Raw genomic sequence first — 20,570 nt, forward strand, 5'->3', positions numbered from 1 at the left:
TGTATCACACCCTATCTTTCTCCTGTGGTATCCCAGCCTGTTAACTGCACATACACCCAATACTGCTGATGCACCTTGGGCTGTTAACCAGTTATAGAATATGATCAGCATCTTCAATGCACCTATCAATCTTATCCTATAAAAGCAATTGTGCCAGCAATTTTCTTTTTTCTTGTGCTAAGCTAACAAGACTTTTCCCAAGTATAAAGATACACTTGTCGCCCCTTGCCACCTCCAACATCAAAAGCAATTGGTTTGCCATTTGTCTGAGCATGTCCTCTGCTGCAGTTCTGCTTATCTGTTACAAATACACTGCTGGAGCCACTGCTGCAAAGGGATAGCAAGGGCTTACACGTATTTCTGCATGGAACTTTCCACAGAACTCATCATCAGCCCTTTTCTGAACAGGAAACATTAATGTATGTTTTCAGATCATCATCTCCTTCCTATCTTCAAGATCCTATTTTGAGGATACCAGATGAGATATTTACAGGGATTTAAAAAATGTAATCAATTTCATTTAAATAAATACTTTCTAAAGAAAGTGAACATTTAGCAAGCTATCTGTGAATGATGGCCTTGGAGTCCTTTATTCATAGGAAATTCAATAAGTACGGGATAGGATCAGGTACACTCATAATCTGAAATAGCTTTTCTGTTCAAAACATGTTTTTATTTTTCCAAAGAAACAATGTCAACTGGCAGCCAAATAGATGGTGAAAAGAAAAAGGGAAGTAGGAAAAAAAAAAAAAAGAAAGCTCTTTTGTTTGACAGGGAGACTTGAGGAGTAAATTCATAGTAAATTATTTCTAGCAGAAGCAATAAACAACAGCAAGTGCCATTCAGCAGCAGCACAGCACCATCACAGGCTGTTACCCACTTTGGCATCCAGGGCACTCAGCAGGATTCCTCAGTATGTTTTGTTGCTGTGTCCTGGCAGAGTGTCACCTGGCAGGTGACCTACAAGACCTGATGCCTGCCATGTGCCCCCTACTAAACAGACATCAGTGAAAGCTGCACTTGGAAAAGTTAGCACAGGCTTGTGTTCCTGGGGCCTCTCGAGCAGAGAATACTTCATAGGAGGGTTATACACCAAAAATGAGATAATAGAGCCTTCTGCTGCCACAAGACTGTCACATTCACCTAAAAAGGCAGCAGGGAGGCCCTACATGGCTCTTACAGATGAATTTATATCAGCTGATGCTGTTTCTTCTCTCAGCATCTCATCCCTTCTTTCATGTACATACAGATACATGCATGAAGATGGTGCACATTCAATACACCTGTTCTTCTGTTTCAGTTTCCTTTCTGGCTTGTTCAACAGCCTGTTTCTAGAAACTTAAGCTTTGCAATTTTAAAATTTTTTTCCAGATTATTAATATTTCTTATACTACAGCTGAACACAGTGGATGAGTCTGTCTGCTATCAACTTTACAAAATGCATTTATGTAGTTGTACACCAGCTCAGGATCTGCAGCAGATATTCTGTCAGTATACCACTAAAGATGACATTTTAAAAATGATCAAACATCTTTTGTACAGTGCTGCTGTGTCTGGGTTAGGAGTAGCCAAGTAAGTAAAACTATATAAGCATAACTTGTAGACAGGTATTGCTTGGCATATGCAATTTGCCAGAGAGAAATGTGAATGGCACATTTATATAAACGGAATGAATATTTCAACACCCTGTAAAAGTTTTATGAATCCCTTTATTTCTTTTCTGGCTTGCTTTAATCTCATACTTTAATTCTGCACAAGCACTTTTATTTCCTGCAACTACAGGGTACAGGACAAAGATGAAGACTTAGATGATAAGACAAGGCAACTCAGCCTGCAAGTGATTCTGAAATCTTCTTTGTATCACAGAAAACACAACCACTGTCTGACATGAAAGTAGTGCTCATGTAGTAGATCACATGGACTACTATTAAAAAAAGAAAAAACATCCACAAAAGTTTCAATCTTCCCAAAGTTCAAGTTCCATTTGTTACACAACTGTTTGGACTATACTCTTCACTGCAGAGGTCTGGAAGAAGAAAGCTCTTGAAAACAGATTAGCTGGCTGTTTCAGAATTATGTCACCAAAGGCAGTTGATTCTGAATTTCAGCTTTCAGTTTATGTGTTCCCTAATATACCTGGAAAAGGTCTCTTGCCCTAATGTCTGTGCATCCAGACCAGGTGGTTGTAGGTCAGTCAACAGTGCCTGTACAAGTGGACAAACAGCATCTAGAAGAAGCTGAACGGATGTAATAGACCTACATAGAGACCATAAGAATCTTCCTGTGAAACCATGGGAAGCAGTCCTAAGATCCATGGGCAGTGACAAGGCTTCAGAAAGTCCTGGAGTTGTGTCTTTGTTCAGTGGGAACATGTGACTCAAAAAGTTTAATAAACTTCTCTTTCATTTAGCTTAGATGAATTTAGGCTGTCTCCCAAATAGTTTTCATGCTTATTCTGCTACAGCCCATTATCTGTGCTTGGGAGGAACAGAGGAACAGATAAGGACCTTACCTAAAAGGGGAAATGTACCAGTCCAGTGGTGTCACATAATGGTCACTTGGGCCACACCGCCCCAAATTTATCAGTGAAATGCTGTTAATCCCCTGAACTCTCCACAACAAAATCTCCCCCATTTTCAGCATCATCTCAAGTAACAGAAATGAACACAAAGTCACCTGAGAAACAAATATTGGACTTGTATTTCCTCATGAGTGGACTTCCATTTTCTGCAATGGATCACCATCAGCCCTTTTGCCTTACATTCAGTCTGCTACAGTCATAGGTCATACATCTGCAGCACTATGACAAGATTTGTCACCAAAACACCCTAAGCCAGCAATATTTACCAGCTGCTCCAAAACCCAAAACACTACAGACCGTATCATCAAAGACCATCTCGTGTTAAGAGTGGCCAAAGAAAGCTGTTGTGTAAAGGCAATTAAATCAGCAGACAGGTTCTCTGCCCTCTGAAGCTATGAAGTCATCAACTCCAAACACAACCAGAGCTGCAGAATCCACAGCACCTTATTTTCACAACTAGGCCTTAAACTCACAAACACAACTGGCCTTAAACTCACAAATGAACTGTTTAGGCAAATATAGCCTTAAACAGCTCCCAATTAGCCTTGTGACCTTCTGTGGGCAGGAGGTTTTGCAGCATGTGACTGCCTGGCTCTCCCAGAAGCATCAAATTGCTCTGTGGTGGGCTCAGCCCTGAGGAGGCCTCACCAGCTGAGTGAGACGGGCACCACATCCCTGGGCAGAAAGGCAAGAACAACTACTAGAAAAAATAAACAATGGAAATGTGTTTCATGTTACATTTTAACTCATAAAACTTTTACTGCACTCTTCCCACAGCACCACCAGCACCAAGTAAAAGCTCTTTGACAAAATGTGGGTTAAGATGCAGCCACTTACTGTAAGAGCAGCCGAAGACCTCAACTCTCAGTCCTATCCGCCCACCAACGTTCCACTTGAGGGGGATGAAGCGCAAGAATCGAGCCTTCACGGAGTGCAGCAGTTTGTGGTGAACCACACTGTCAGCATTGCTGTTCCCTGTGAAAACCTGGAAAGACAAAAAACCTTGGTGAGACATTAAGCAACAAGAGGTGAACGCAGCGCTCTGAACAAAGGCTGTGAACTGTCACCCCTCTTCACGATTCTTAGTCTCAAAAATTAATTAAAATTATTTTAATTGATTGCCAAGTTTTCTGCTAAGTGCTGCATCTTTTATGAAGGGAAACTTCAGTCACCTCAGCAGAGTGGGGATGTATACACAGAGTAACAAAATCAGGTGGGGGATGATGCTGAAGATGCTGCACAATTTCTCCTAAGCCAGGCTATTCCTGTGCACTGTAATACTCCATCAACCCCTAAAACAGTCAGAGTCCTGTCAGCACAGTGAAAGATGGGGCTTGATTTAGCCTTTGGTGCACTCATGGAAGCACTAAATGATAGACACAAGCCACTTTTAGTTCTTGAGAGTCTGGGAAGAAGAACAGGACTTCCAGATACCCAACAGAAAGCTCAAGCAAGGAACAGGAGGAGATAAAAGCCTGAGTAAGTACACAGGAGAATCAGCATTTTGACTGTGTTTGCACCCAAGAGAGCTAAAGCATGCAAACATAATAATTTAATTTCTTTCCTTACCTATTTAATTAATTGCCTGCAACAGCAAGCCAAAATTAATGGCCCAAGTCAGAATTATAACTTAGCAAGAGGAAATTCTCTCATGGATGAAGAATGACCGAGGGATTTCAAAGACAAACCTTCAGAAAAACTTCAAGGCTGTATTCCTGCCTGAAGCATTTTCAATTCATCTTTACACCCTTATCTGTAATATTGGCCCAGGAATATCACAGACTTCCTGCAATCCTCAGAACATTTCAGTAATTCAGCTAGGATTGAAATTTGAAGCTAACAGTTTTGTAAAACATGAAAAGCAAAGAGAGAACACACAAAAACATAATCTCACAGGAGAGCCATATTTGTAAAAGAGGTCCTGCATTTTGTAAGCATAAAATTTCATCACAAAAAGTTGTACCCGTTTAAACTGCTTCTGCCATTCAAAAATTGGCACCATTCACCTACACAATGTAGTTGTGAGCAAAATTGGAATAAGCCCATTAAAGCAGACCTACAATTCATTTTGATGGTTGAAGGATGTGTTAAAGAGATTAGGGGTTCATCTCCACTCAATTTTTTTCCTCAAATGCAAGCATTCCAACATTTTCCCAAATGTTATTATAAATGGTGTAAAACCTCAAATTCAGTGTATTCCTGTTTTACTAAACTCAGCATTCATTTGTTTTATTAGAACTATATTAATTAAACAATATTCTGGAACATCTCTAAGGCACAATCCTTTGAAACTATACCTTTTCATTTCATTTCACCTTAAAAACTGTAACTTGGGGAAATTCTCTTCTATATACAATACGCCTTATTTTCCACCCAGTCATGAACGCAAAAGACCACATAAATCTCCCTTCCTAAAACATTCTTAGCATTTCATTGCTGTTATTGCCTGCATCTGAAGATGAACAACGTTACTGAAATGATCTCTCACAATCCCAGTTACCTCCTTGAAAAACCACCCTTCAAAACACGTGATCACATGCTGGTTTTGGCTGAAGTGTAGTTAATTTTCTTCACAGTAGTTTGTATGGGGCTGTGTTTTGGATTTGTGCTGGAGACAGCATTGATAATACAGAGATGATTTAGTTATTGCCAAGCAGTGCTTGCACAGAGTCAAGGACCCTTCTGCTCCTCATCCCACCAGCGAGGAGACTGGGGGGCACGGGAACATGGGTGGGGTAACCCTGGCTGGCCACAGGGATATCCCATCCCATTGGCAGCACTGTGCTCAGCACACAGAGCTGGGGAAGGACAGAGGGATGTTCAGAGTGATGGAGTTTGTATTCCCAAGTCATCGTTACATGTGATGGAGCCTGGCTATCCTGAGAATGGCTGAACACCTCCCCACCCATGGGAAGTGGAGAATTGTTCTGCTTGCAAAAGTGTGGTTGGCTTTTGCTTTACCCATTAAATTGTCTTTATCTCAACCCATGACTTTTCTCATGTTTAATCTTCCAATTCTCTCCCCCATCCCACAGAGGGAGAGTGAGCAGCTCTGTGGGGCTCAGGTTATGGTTGGGGTTAATCCATTACAGATCTGTAAAGTTATTTCTATTAGGAGCTTATCAGGCTGAAAAGGGGAAAAAATCTGGTTATCCCAGTTGTCCTCAAAGCTTTGCTTTTCCTATACCTCTAGCTCTGAACTTTTTATGCACAAGATGTTGTTTTCTACAAGTATGATATGACAGTTAACTAACCTCTCATAAAATAAGCTTTTTTTTTTTTAATGGAGATTCTTGTTGATGTTAATTCAAAGTTAACCAAATACAGCAGATATGTTTTGAGGAGTGGAACAAACAGTAGTTCTATATGTTCTGATCTTACTCATACTGCTTTTCACATAGGAGCCAATTTCAAATTCCAGCAGAGAGTTTTTCCTAGATTTTTTTCCTTATATTTCAAGTGAAAAATCTTGTTCTTTTCAGAACAAGAAACTAATGAAACTGTCTGTAGAGACTAAGCCTCACAGTCATAGCTGTGGCAGTCCTCACATTTTTAGTAAGACACATGGATATATAAGATGCATAAAGGAGATTGTTGTTTTCTGTTTGTTTGCTCCAAAGGGTCATGTTCTTGGAGCCCTGTGATTATGTAAATGTCTCACCTTTAATAAGATAAAAAAGAAAGAAGATAAACAACAAAGGAACAGAGGGTTTCCAGTCCTCCAAATTGTGAAGAAAAGCTTAAAGAGCTGTTACTAGAGTGAAAGTGAAGGTGAAAAGTAAGAGACAAAAGAAAAAGTACACCTTAATACTGTGAAACAAGATGGGGGGGTCCAGCAAACTTTAGAGACTGTCTGTGCCATCAAGGAGGTTGTGGTTTTGCCAGGGAAAAGATTCACAGCTGTACCACACCCACTGCGAGTCGATCTCGCTGCCTGCCCACTGGCATCTCTGCTAGGGATCTTCCCTCAACACCTCAAGCAAGAGCCAGAATTATTCACATCCAGCCTCCAGATCCGTTAGTTCACTCCAAACTTGATGGGCAACTATGTAAAAACATCCTTCCCAAAACAAAAGAGCCACACTGGTAAAAATAAATTATTCAGAGGTCCAATACTGCCCTTAGAGCACTTTTTTTCTCAAGCTCCTCTAATAAGCAAAGAGCTAATGACCCTTTTAGAGAAAGAAAATCCACAGGCAGTGCTGTACCCATTGATCTGTGCCTACGAGATGGTTCTGTGAGCTGCTGGCACATCCCTGCTTGCTGCTACTGACGGGGCATCACTGTGTGTGTGCCTTCAGGATTGCTTTGATTTTCCCTTCCAACTCCCACTGCTATACACATCACCTTTTGATGCTTTATGGACCACCTGTGGGCTGTAGACCATTGATTGAATAATACCAATTGCCACGGACGGTCACTGGAAAACTTAAGAGCCACAGCTGACACAGAAAAAAATCCATCCATTAAAGGAGATAAAAGTAGGATGCAGTACCCAGATTTCACAGCCCCGGAGGTTCAAATATTGATTAACAGTAAACCTATCGGTGAGAATGGCAGAAGTCCTCTTGAGAAATGGCCTCTATTACAACTTGTTGTTGATAAGGATTAATTCCCAGGACCAAAATGACAAACAAGTGCAGAAAACAAAGCACTTGCATTTCCCATGCAACACAGTTGCTCTGGGAGGGAGCACAGCCCTTCAATCTGTGTCTTTTAACAAGCCCTTTAAACACAACAGACGGATGATTTACATGGGAAATTCTGCCTCTGGCATTCTATGGGGCTTATAAATCAAAGAGCTCCATTAGTGCCAGGTTTTGCCACCAGCTTCTTGAAGGCAAAAGCTTTTCCCCAGTGCCAGTGGCTGCCAGGTTAACAGCTGGCCAGGGCTGCCCCTCGGACCAAGCTTGTTCCACAATGCCTGGCTGCACGGGGCTCTGCTGTGACACAGACCATGGCACCACAGTAATATTTTATGAGGCTTTTTTTACAAGCCAGCAAAGGCAGGTCCCACAGCATGAAAAGGTGAGGGCAGAGCAGCTGCAGTGGTTTGGAGCAGGGTCCGACCGGCTCAGTGCTGCCTCTTGGGCAGCAGCTGTCAGCATGTAGGGAGGAATAGCAGAGACAAGCAGACACAGTGCTCCTCCCAAAGCTCAGCTTACCTAGTTCATGGATTATAGTGAAAAGGACAAAATGGCATTCCAGTTTAAATGAAAAGAAAACTTTGAAAAGAAGCATAAATCTCAAAACTGCTCTTGTTGTCTGGAATTTGCATGGATGAGTCCTTCAGGAAAAACAATGATTCAACTAAATGGGCTATTTTCACATCTCTCCCATTCAGAGGGATCCCCAAAGCTTTTCAAGGGCAGTTCAGGAGAATGTCACACAACTGTGGTGAAATACAGCAGTTGTTTGATAAATCTGAAGACACATATTGGTTTCTTTACCTCATGTACTAATTCAGAGCTATGCCAGATCATACCAGTGAAACCTGATGAGCTTCAGATCATCCTTTGGCCAGCCTCTTAGACTGGTCTCCACCTCCCAACAGACAAGTGGAAATTGGGTGCAAGTGTCTGCTCATGAAAGCCCAGTTAATCCAAAAGATAAGATCAGCTGCAGGACTTTATCTCAGCCTCCCCCAGAACAAACTCTCTGCACACCAAATGGCAACTTATTTAAATACTTGCAGAGGGTGCTTCCCATCATGGCTCTGCTGAATACATTCTGCTCTCCCACTCCATTAGACAGGTAATGGGATGGGTTCAAAATGAGTATGCAAGCAGCAACATCTGCACAAACCTCAGCCCTGTATGGTGAGCAGGCAGACCTGAGGTTAACTGCCTTCTAGAGGAGGTATTTTAAGACATATTGAAAACTCTCATTTCTGCCCAAGTAACTCTGATGAGCTGAATTGAGGGGAAAGAAATAATCAGATTATAAATGTGCAGAGGGCATACAACACAGATGTTAGCAATTTCCAACATTTCTACCTTCAGTAAAAGAAATACAAGCACGGAAAAGAGCTCTCCACTTCAAATTTCACCTGTGACATCAGAGTGTGCTGTCTCCAGTGCCTGAAGAAAAAGGACAAGGGGGCACTTGATTCAAGCTATCCAGAGCTTAGTGAGGGAACCAAAGGGAGACAAAAAGCAGCTAAGATGGTCATAAATCCCAGAACTGCAGTACTTATGAGCAAAACAATGTCATTCTCCCTTTTAAACTTCCGTAGCCAGATGAGAAAGATCACGGGCTAGGAGTGATACAGAACTTCCTGGAAATGACTCCCAAGTACTTGAGTGTACATGCACTTCAAGGAAAGAAATAATTTTCAATGAAGAAACAACATGAAAATCTGAAAGAGGAAGGAGAAAGCATTGCCTAACTTTTCACATTTTTCAGGCTGAAACAAACTCTGACTTTTATCTTCTCCAAAGGCAATGGGATTTCTGTTCTGCTGAAGTTTATGTTACCTGGAATGCAACTCAGTGGGGCTATTGGGTGTGGGTACTAAATTCAGGTTTGGAGGAAGCCGGTGACTAAAACCAAGTTATGGCAGGGGTCCTAGGTCTCTGCTTGTATGTGTGGAAAGAGACCAAGGGCTACCATGACAAGGACACAATAAACACCCCATATGGAAACTCAGCACCCTCTGATTTGAATGGGATGCTACAGGGTTTCTTTTCACAGAAAAATTATACTGCATCAGGGTTTGTTACCTGCACCTTAGGCAGGTTTGTGGCTACAAATTTATCCAACAATGAAAATTAAAAAAATACATTTAGTTTCTGCTCCAAAACAAAAAGTAACTGTCAGTTCAGGCAATTGTAGAAACTTGCCTCTTTCCCCTCAGCTCAGCCCTAAAACACAAAAAGATATAAAAACTAAAATATAATTTCAAAGTCTAAATGTTTGGGGATTTTTTCACATTTCACCATTTCTGCATCCTGTGAATGCCAGTGGTGAAAAATGTTGCTTTGCTTATGTAATGGAAAAAGTCCTGCCTAACACATCAAGCCAGAACTGTTAATATCTTGTCACAAAGCAACACAGTGAAATTGCTTTGCTGTCATCTCCCTCGCCCTGTGCCCAGACCGGGAGCTGCTAAAAGCTCCTCCTCGTTTGGAGGGTGAGGCCAGTGCAGCTGCCAGGAGTTCACAACAGGATCTGGCCCCTGGGAGTTGTTCTCTTTCAGCATCTGGCCTTAAAAAAAATATTTTACTGTTAGAGGGGGGCAGACCATAGGGAGAAGGAAAGGATGACAAGGAGGACTGCTCAGCTCCTCTGAAGTTCATAGCTCTGTTTTCAATACCACAGAGCTACATTTGGTACATGGATGGCAAACCTAAGTACTTTCTTTTCCCACCTCTCTTTCTCAAAAGGCAAGTTAAATTTTCTTTCAGTATTCTTACAAACCTTCAGCAGAAACAAAGTAAATTTACTTGGGAGGAATTCGTCTGTTTAGGAGAGTGAATGGGAGATTTTTCCACTGATTTCAGCAGGTTTCAGCCTGAGCCCAAGAGAAAACAGCTGTCAGCCTGGTCCAGGGACCAAAAGCTGGAGGGCAGGTTGTGTCCACTTAGCACATCAGTCACCTCTGAGCATCTCTTTCCACTTCATGTCTTTTTCCTATAAATGCACCATGGTCTTCAAGACAAAAGGTAAACAGTTATTTCTGGTTAACAGCCTTCTGAGCTGATTAGCCTGTATCCAGACTCATGCTTTGGAGCTGGAAGCTCCAATACTATGACTCAAGCCAGTCTCAACCCTATCCTACCTTCATAAAGAGAAACCTCCTTTCTGCTTATGTTTCTTCGTTCCCAACAGCAGCTACATTTTTCTTTGTGAAACACCCATTCTTGACAAGAACTTCAGAAATAATATCCCCTGGCACGCTGTCAGACAATAACCTCAGAAACAATATCCCCTGGCACACTGTCAGAGCTGCTATTAGGGAGGAGCAGGGGGGGAAAGAATAGAAGAGGCACCTGTCAAAATTATCCTCCCATCACATATTATCTGAGGAAGTGACAGCTTTCCATCTCATCCCTCTACCCCCAACAGAAAATTAAAAAAAAATTCATCTACAAAGAGGTAGTTAAACTTCCCTACACAGCAAGGATTAAAATGACTCCTGATCAAGCAGGAGTCCTACTGGGACTGCATTACACTTGTTACTTACTGAGGGGCTGACTGCTGTGCTCCAGAAATGCAGAGTCCACCTGGGCTCCTGAGCATTATTTGGACACCTCTGAGCTACTGGCAGTTTCTGCACAAGTAGGGGAGAGGAGATGCAGTAGTGTGTCAGGGTCCATACTAATTCATCACTTCCCTAAATGATCTGCTCAAGTGAGAAGGTTATTTGCTGCTAATCCACCCCATTACACTGTGTTCATACCTTTCTGTCTGGTTAGCTGCTTTCCAAACACAGGAACAAATGCTGTTAACAACATCATTAACATCAGATAGATGACTGCCCAAAGTAAACTACATTTATATAAAGGATGCTGCTTATTATCTTTCTCCTGACAGCTGGTAGAAACTAATCACAGTGTTTCTAATAAAACCCCTCATTTTTGCATCATCAAAATATTTTGCAAGCAGAAACATTAAAAAAAAATAAAGAATAGCCATTGAGACAATCTATATAATATTCTTTTCTAAATAGGGCTGTATCAAAATAAAAAACGTGTACAATTGTGACATTAGAAACATGAAGTTTCTTGGGTCCCTTAAGGGCAGTGAAACACTTCTATTCAGACCAAAGAAAATGAAACAAAATATTGGAGAACTTTTTAACCCTTTGCACATTTTTTCCCCAGTACTGATTTACCCCCAAAAATTCTAATTTATTTTCTTGCTTTGTTCAGCATCACATTTCTATACTGAAAAGGACAGTTTGATCTTTAAACAGTTTGAATTAGTGTCAATCTGTTTCCAGAATCTGCCAAACTGTACCTTGGCAAAGTCTGAGATTCTGCATCTGCCAGAGACCTTTCCCAATAGGCAACTTGGGTACAGTAATTTCTTTTGAAGAAAAGCAAATTTACCAAATGGATAATACACAAGCTACATCACTTGACCTCAGGATGAGAAAATGGTCTCTGTCTTCTTCCATTTCCTCATACAGATGTAGCCCAAATGCCTGATCCAATCTGTAGTTGGGCAGGTTGCCCTTCTTCTTCCCAGCAATGAACCAAGTGCAATTTCCTTACTGTGCTGAGACACCCTTTGCATACATATGTGAAGTTGCATCTCACAAAACTGCATTGCATTCATGGAGAATGGATCCCTACTTTAGATTTTAGAATCAGTTTTGTCTTTGGAGCACCTGGAGGTGAAGCTGTTATCGCTGTTAATATCATCCCTGCTACATAAATAAATAATAATAGAAGCAAGAAGCAAGCAGCAAAATTAAACCTGTAAATTACAAGTCTAAGCTAAAAGTCGGCAGCTAATTCCTGCTTCTGTTCAGCCTCCTGCACTTTATCTTAAAGGCAATCCTACATAAAGATAGTATTTTAAACTAAATCACAACAAGGATAAATATTTCCCCAGTACCTTGACTACATTAACCTTAGCCAACAGACTGAAACTACTCTTCTGCTGCCAACACTAATCACAGATTTCAGCTGTTCTGCATAAATCTCAGGGAGACCTTCATGCTTTACATTAAATTAGTGGGATTAACAATGCAGTGAATGTATTTATGTCTGGCAGTGTTGGGGGAACTCTGGGAACCTTCCCTGTGTTTAGCTTCATCAAAGTACATTTAAATAGCTGGTGCTGTACACTCAGTATCTCTCTGGTTGCAATTTGCCAGACGGATCCAGCAAGATGACACCAGAGAGGTCTGAGTTATTCCATGCAACAGTGACCTCAGATGAATACTGTGCTTCATTATCTTACATTATTTCGCTGTTATAAAGTTTCATAGCGTTTGCATTTGAATCAGTAAAGTAATATCCTGTGAAAGAAGAAAAATAGGTAGGCTCGATTTTGTCCAGTGTTCAATAAAGCACTGAAATGCAGGTGCCTACACACATATTTCTTGTTATATCCTCCTCCCCCCTGCCCCATAGCAATAAGGAAGAAAAGACAGGTTATAGTAGTAGGCAACTCCCTTCTCAGGGGAACAGAGGGTCCAATGCACTGGACAGATCCTTCTCTTATGAAGTCTGCACCCTTCCTGGGGCCTGGGTTAAGGACATCACAGGAAAATTTCCAGCCTTGCACGGCCCTCAGACTATTACCCATTACTGCTCTTCCTTGTGGGTGGCAATGAAGCCACAATCCCACCCCTCAGAGCAGTGCAACTGTGCTCAAGTACATCAGCCATAGTCTTGGCCCAGTGAATTACACAGACTTGTCTCTACCACAGGAGGGCTGAATTTAATTGACATACTTTCCTCCTACAAAACTGTTACTGTAATGCTTGCAGCATCCTACATTTGAGTCTTGTCATTGCACTTTCACATTGAGGTCCATCACTGAACCACATTAAATTAATCTTGAGGACACTAAAGCAACTTAAAGAAACCACATCTCTTCCTCCTGCAATAAAGTAAGATGAGCTTTTGCAGCATCTTGGCAGGCAAATGTGCAATGTCTTCCAAATGCATATCTACCCATTAAGTTTCGACCACACATTTCATTATGCCAACCACACCAAACAATCCTCAGCAGTAGGCTCTGAAGATCATGATGTTCTCTAAACTATAACACAAAAAATAAAAATTAACTTTCTGTTAGTGATCCAAAGAGGAGGCCTGAAATTGTGACTCTGAAGTGTAATTTTTTCTGGCATACAAATAACACCTGTTACTGTTGTTATGGTAGGACATATGGAGTTGTGATACACTTGGCAGGCCCAAGATCACATCAGACCATCAATAAAAACTGTTCTACTATTTTATTTTAAAAATTAGAAGATTATGGGAATTTTTCAGTGAGTTTGAAGTTTCAATGCTTGTAAAAACAGATTATGAGTTTATGCATTACCCCCATGAGGATGAACACAAGAGAAGGAAGGTGGAAATAATTTCTTTCAACAAGAGGAGTTTCTATGCAATAAATGTTCCTGTAAATGTGCAAACTGGGATGCATCACACTGGACTATCCCTAGGACCTTCAGTAACAGTTTCAGTCTTGTCCTTTCCCCAAGGAGGATCATCCTAGAGAACCTGTTTCTCTCTAACAGCACTCTCTAACAGGAAGGTATGTGATGCTGCTCTTTGTAAACTGCCCTTTTTCCTTTCACTTCCATACAGTTTTTCCGTAAATCATAGCTAGGCGAACACTTAAAAACTAGAAATCTTTGATGCCTCTCCAATGGTATCAATATTTCCCATTTAAGTATGGCAAAAGTGGTGGGAGTTGGAGGTGAGGGGGAAGTATGGGAAAAGAGGAGGGAGTTGAGGAGAGAGGAAATCAATAGCTCCTTAACAAGCCCTTCTCCTGAGGTGTGAAATCCAGCACACAGGGCTCTTTTATTCTTTTTATCTCCTGATCATAGGTGAAAGAAAGGCTCTATGAATAGGATCCATGAAAGAGCTTGTCTTTAGAACAAGAAATAAGAAATAAGAACATCTAACATCTTTTGCAAATATTAAGATGAAGGCATTGTGCTTAAGGGTATTTTTCTTTTTATCCTGAAAGCAGTATGAGTAGCTACACCTTGAAAAGTAGCAAAGAAGGGAAGAAAGAAGCAAGTGTTTTTAGACAATGCAACCCACAGAGAGGAAAATTAACCTATTACATGATTTCCTTTCAAACCTTTTGCACACAGTAAGGCCTGAATAATAAGCTGGGCTAGGATGTACATTCACAGTTCAGTCTTCAAAGATGAGCTTGTTCTCTGGCAAACAGAAGAGAACTGTGCAAATATACAAACTTAACTTCTAGTAAAGAAAGACATTTAACTTCTAGTAAAGAAAGACACTGATATACCCTCAAGTGCTTCTGCATCAATGCTACAGTCTCATGCACATTTGAACTCACCAAGTTTCTGCAGTACAGCATTAATGAACACCTGAACCAGTACCCATGTGGAGAACACACAGCTTTGACAGCAGTTTCTTAAAACACCACTAAATCAACACATTATTAATAAAGTAAAATGCAGCAATTCCACAGGCTCCCTGATAATTTATTTTATGGTATCCTTGGAGAGTGTCAGATTAGCATTTTCCAAGAGTCCAGTTTCTCCCCATACTGGTGTTCATGTGATTTCCTGAGGAATGGACTGTGCTAAGGTCCGTTAATTACTCTTGATTACAGGAGAGAAATGGACAGAATGCACTCATTCTAACCAGGAAAGCACAGCCTCAGGAATTTTAGGCTGAGCCTGTCAATACAGGTGTCTATGGTTGTGTCAAAGGCACGTGTGCTAACTCTGGAAGTGTAACTAACCTGGGTTATGAAAACACAACCCAGCAGACATATGAGTGGAAAGCAGCCACACCAAGGAGGCAGTACAGAACCTGTAAGGATGGTACAGAGCTTGTAAGGATGCAGTGGGAAACACTGGTAAAAAGAAAGGTACTATGTTTTAAAGAAAGCGTAGAAACCAATAGGGACAATGAGTTACTATTGACCACTCCAAGATCCATATGGATTGAAATTCTTCCACATCAGTGGAAGGTCTGGGTTACCAAAAACATGACCAGGTGATGTTATTTCACTCAGTGGTAGATAAGGCATTATGAAAAGATCCAAGACTACAGGAAACAGAGAGAAGCCTTTGTCACCTCTGAATAGGGAGCGTAATTGTCCTGTCATTTTAAACTCCAAATTTAGAAAACAGAAATGCATAATTGCTGGAGTTGGCAGGCAAGGTACCCAACACACAGACACAATGGGCTCTTCAAACTTAACCAGCACTCAGGATAAATACACTGCTACTGAGGAGCTTCTCTGCAACACTGTCCATACAAAATTGTAATTCAACACACAAATGCAGAACTTCACACAAACCTAAAGTATTATTTTAAAGCAGAGATTAACTTCAAGAAACAAAAACCATAAAACCTAGGGTTTGCTAGTTAGAAATTAAAAGTAACAACAGGATAAATTCTTTTGAGAACCATATAAGTATTTTAAAGTCATCATATTGGAGATTTAAAATAAATCAAAACCACTTAGGCTGAAAACAAATTTCTTTAAAAGGAAAGAAGTAAAAACCATCTGGTAAAATCAGAGGCTGAGAAACTATTTGAAGTAGGAAGCCTTTTCTCTAAAGGGGTCACAATTAAAGGATAAAAATGGAAATTAGCATCAGCTCTGTAAGTACAGAATACCAGCATAATACAGAACTTTAAAATTTCTAAGTAATTTGATAAAATGTATAAGAACCAGTAATAAACACCTTTCTGAACATGTAGTAAGAAAAAAAATGGTAAAAATGCTGCAAGACATTTTCATAAGAGCAGAGTACAGGATACAGCTTAGGGTATTTCTGACTCTAGGTTCTTTTTCAATTATGGGTGAGAAAATTATTTTAAATTGACGTACCTAATTAGTAAATAAAATAAACAGAGAAAATCCACTAAGATCAGTTAATATTCTTCCACAATTTAGAAATTCAGTATAAAATTGCTCAACTATTGGCTGTGATGCCTATCCTATCAAGGAAATGTACTTCATTAGCAGAGAAACAGAAGGTTGCAAGTGTAGGAGCATGTTTAAAGAGGCTTTAAGACAGACTGTGGTATCCCCTTACAAATAAATCCATAAATTAGGAGAAATTATTTTAAAAATCAGAATAAACAAGCAAGCAGATCATTATATAATGACTAAAAGACATCTTGTTTTGTAAGAGGAAATACAGACCTTACAAATTTATTATAACCCTTCAAAGGAATCAGTTTATGGATTGATAATGATGCTATAATTGATACCATGCACGTGCATGTCCATCAACTTTTGTTGAAAACACTGAAAGAAGAAAATCAACCAAACCAAGCTCATATATGACAAAATAAAATGTGCATTTTTGGGGATCTATTCTGATATGTTATTTCTGGCTTCCTAAATGTCATATCAAGAGAACACAGAGTACAGAGAAGTAGCACAACTCAGTGATAACACAGAAGTTGTTGGCTTGTGAAAATAAAGACTGACTGAAAAGCTGCAAAAGGATCTGATTGATATGGAATGACCAGGCAGTAAAATGGAAAATAAAGAGGATCAGAAAATGTAAAGCATCACACCACACAGACAAAATCATCCTCACCACACAACCCATCTGAAATAGCTTGGAAATCTGCTACTGTCATTCAGGAATCCTGAAGCCTTGTAAATTGCTGGATGCAAACATCAGTTCTGGACTCAAAAATGGCCAAAAGCCCAAAGAGGTTTTTAGGAATTGCAAGAAAAAGAAGAGAACCAGCCATCCAGAAAGCACTGAAATTGCTTTATATATTAACAGCTATGTGACCCCCAACTTGAAAATTGTGATGCTTTTGTCTCTCCATTTGACAAATATGTAGTTGAATTGGAAAAAAAATATAGAAAACAGCCATAAAGTAGGCCAATGATATAAAATATCTTCAGAATGTTGAAAGATTAAACAGACTGGGATTTTTTAGCCCGGAAAAATTATGTCTGAAGCAGAATACAACACAGAGCTATAAAATCATGAATAACAGACATAGCAGGAGATTGGGGAATTATTATTCATGTTTACTAGAACATGAAAGCCAAACACCCAACATAATTTTCAGAAAACCTGTGGACCCAGTAGCTTTTGTTTTACTAGGGATTTCTAGATGTGTTTTCTTGTCAAATTTCTAGGTCTGTCTATATGAATTGTCAAATCTATTGCTAAATTTTACTGATCTCTTCATCAAACCTCTAAAGAAAAAACAAAACCTCAGAAACCATAAAACTAATAAAACATATAAGCTGTTAGATAAAGGGGTATATTGAGATTCATAATTATTCAGTGTCTCAAAGCATATGCTGACAGAAGAGTTGAAAAACATCTATTTCTTTTCCCCCAGTGAAACATATTAGGGAAATTTCTTATTTGAAGCTGGTGACATTTTGTAGGAAACTATGAATAAATGAAAAAAAAAACCTGCAAAAAACCTAACTAATTTTATTTGTGAACTATTTATTCATTGGCTTATTTTCCAATAACTATACTGAACGCGAGAACTCTGAAAAACAATAAAAATCTAATTTAATTTCAAAGTTTCTCTTTGAAAAATGTCACCAAAAATGATCCTTTTCCTTGAACAAAAAAACCCAGTACTGACACAGGTAATTTTTCAAAGAGAAAGTTTATCCTTAATTTGACTAGTCAGAACCAGGGATTGTAACTGTGAAGTTATCTGGAAATCAAACAGACCTGGTATTTTGGTCCATCAGTTTCCCTCCCCTCCCTCTTAGCCACCCAGCTCTATCTCACTTAGGAAGATTCAGTACCTGAATTCAGTATCATCTGATTCAGTATCATCCACACTACTGAAAAAAAAAAAATGTTAGTGCTCATTTTAACGACATCCTAACTTCTCAGAATATATTTATTACTTTAAACAGATATTTCTGCCTCAAATTCATCCAGAATTAAAGATCTGAACATTATTACTTGAGCATTTCCAGACAGCTCTTACTAAAAAAAAAGAAAAATCTTTATCTCTGGGCTGTATGTATCCTGCAGGCGTCTCTGCTGGGGTGAGGGCAGGGGGGGTTCCCCAAAAAGCTGTCAGCAACCTCAGGAAACCAATTTGCCCAGGTGGCCCAGTTTCCAGCAGCATTTTAGGCCTTTATGCCAGCCAATGTGCACAAGGTCAATTGTGATCATCTCAGCTCTCCCATTTCTGGAATACTTTAATTATGCAAGCACCCAGACAACTCTTCCTGCAATACCAGCCCCATGTTCTTATGTTGGGACAAACCAAAACACTGCCCATTGGAGAGAGCAGAAGGGGAGAGGGGGTGTGTGGGGTGGCTAGGATTCATCCATCATCATCATCATCATCATCATTGCATTTTGACTAAACTGATGCTACAAAAGCAGCACCTTTCTTTAATACATCTAATTTTATGCCATTGTTCTGCCAAGGCTTACACAAGTTCAGCTGCACCCCAGCAAGGACGATCACTTATTCATTCTCAGGGTCTCCAAGATGTAGAGTTTATCTCAGCCACCAGGAAGAACATCTCTTGGCAGCTCTTGGGGATTTGCTCCTCAAAGCAAATCCAAAGGTTCTCAATCCAAACACTATTTCCAGTTCCAAATCCAAACAGATGGGGAGGGACAAACTGGGAAACACTCCAGCTTGCAGGCATTACAGCTACACTACCAGCCTCCTCTGCCCAGGGGAGAGCAGCTGGCAGAAATCAGGAGGGCCAGGACACACTCCTCATGTTCATGGGAGCTCCCATGATCTATAAAGAAAACAGAACTGAATGTTTGAAGGAGATGAACTCCTCTTTCTTTCCTTTTGTACCATAAAGGTAGGTAGAAAAGACCCTTAGTATTAGTTTTCATCACAGATGGGCCAAAATCACAAACTCTGCCCCTCCTTACCATAACAACCCTAGGCATAATCAGATCACCCCAAATACAAACTGCTTCAAGCCTTTTCATGTGCTCCATATAGCAAGTTCCATGCCTGGTGCTTAGGACAATGTGTGAGTTGATCTGTGCCCCACTCTAGACAAAGGAAATAATGACACAGGGCCAGGAAAACCTACCTGTGAGCTCTGACAATTAAAGAAAATTAAATTGAAATGGACTTGAAAGGTTTTGGACCCACTGGCTAACAAATGTTACAAACTAACCTGACTTGTGCTGATGATCCTATTAATTATGTATTATTTATGTATTAATTTCTCTTTCAGTGAGCTTGATTAAACCATTCCCAGCCTGAACCACCATAAAGCTGAGAGACTGCAGTTCCCCATGACAAACAGAAAAGGCTTTGCCAGCTGACCTGGAGGTCTCTTTAAAGGAGGGAGAGAACCATTTGACAGCTTTGCTCCGTCATGATTTATTTGAGGCTAAATCATAGCCTCCTATCAAGGCTCTACCAGGAACTTCACAAACCATCTTTATTTATCTCTTGCACAATCAACCATTCCTAACTGGATTGAAGGGGGGTTGAACAATCAATCTTGTTAATTGCCTTCAATCAATTAAAACAGATTTCTGTTATTTCAAGCAGGAATGCTTGGTTTTGTTTGGTTTTTTTTTAACTCAGAAGTAAAATGTTTTATTTATGTAAAACACCCTAAAAAACTCAATCTTCTGTTGAATAAATCCTGCATTTGTAAACAGAAAAATAAAATTTATGCCCATATAATGCAACAGGATTGAGAGGTGAATGAATTAAAGAAAAAGACAAGGCAATGAGAATGTTTAAAACTGGGACTCAGTCTTTTAACTCATATGATTTGTTTTTTAACTCACATGTCTAGATGTGACTTTTTATGACCCTATCTTCATTTCTGCAACTTTGGCTAACAGACACTCATCCTGCAGATGTGTAAGCAAAGGGTTCTCCATGCTGATCCAAGAAACTGGAAAAGGCTGTAACATGACCTGTGTTTATTTGTTATGCTGATGCTACAGTGGCTCTCAAATAGCCACTTGGACTCCTGCAAAAGACTAACTGCAATATAAACAAATCCAGATGGCTTTGTTTTGACATATGTAAAATCTTGAATCTGCCATCGGACTGATGTGAGAAATCTCTAGCTTTCCACCATCCAATTAAATAAAAATAGCCTATTTTTACTGCTCAGGCAGATGAGCACACAGCTCTCACCAGGGTAATATCCAGGGCATTTTAAACTCTCTCCAAAGATCTGGAAATCCTAAATGCACACATTTTTGTATCCCCATTCTGGGAATGCACATAAGCCCTAGTGTTGAAAGACCCATAGCAATTAGGTTAATTGACATTACATCCTATTGCTCCTTCCTTCTAATCTGGCAGAAAAAATCATCTGGCCCCAGAAGGAGTTAATAATACAA

General features: G+C 40.0%; 1 protein-coding gene across 1 annotated transcript in view; it reads right to left on the reverse strand.

The window, feature by feature from the left end:
* CNTNAP5 (contactin associated protein family member 5) overlaps positions 1 to 20,570 on the reverse strand; it is a 412,329-nt gene that overhangs the window by 147,856 nt on the left and 243,903 nt on the right. Inside the window, exon 5 of the mRNA XM_077181609.1 lies at positions 3,419 to 3,566. Coding sequence (XP_077037724.1) covers positions 3,419 to 3,566 — 148 coding nt within the window. The remainder of the gene's footprint in view (positions 1 to 3,418; positions 3,567 to 20,570) is intronic.

Source organism: Agelaius phoeniceus, chromosome 7 (genome assembly GCF_051311805.1).
Source record: "Agelaius phoeniceus isolate bAgePho1 chromosome 7, bAgePho1.hap1, whole genome shotgun sequence".
NCBI lineage: Eukaryota > Metazoa > Chordata > Aves > Passeriformes > Icteridae > Agelaius > Agelaius phoeniceus.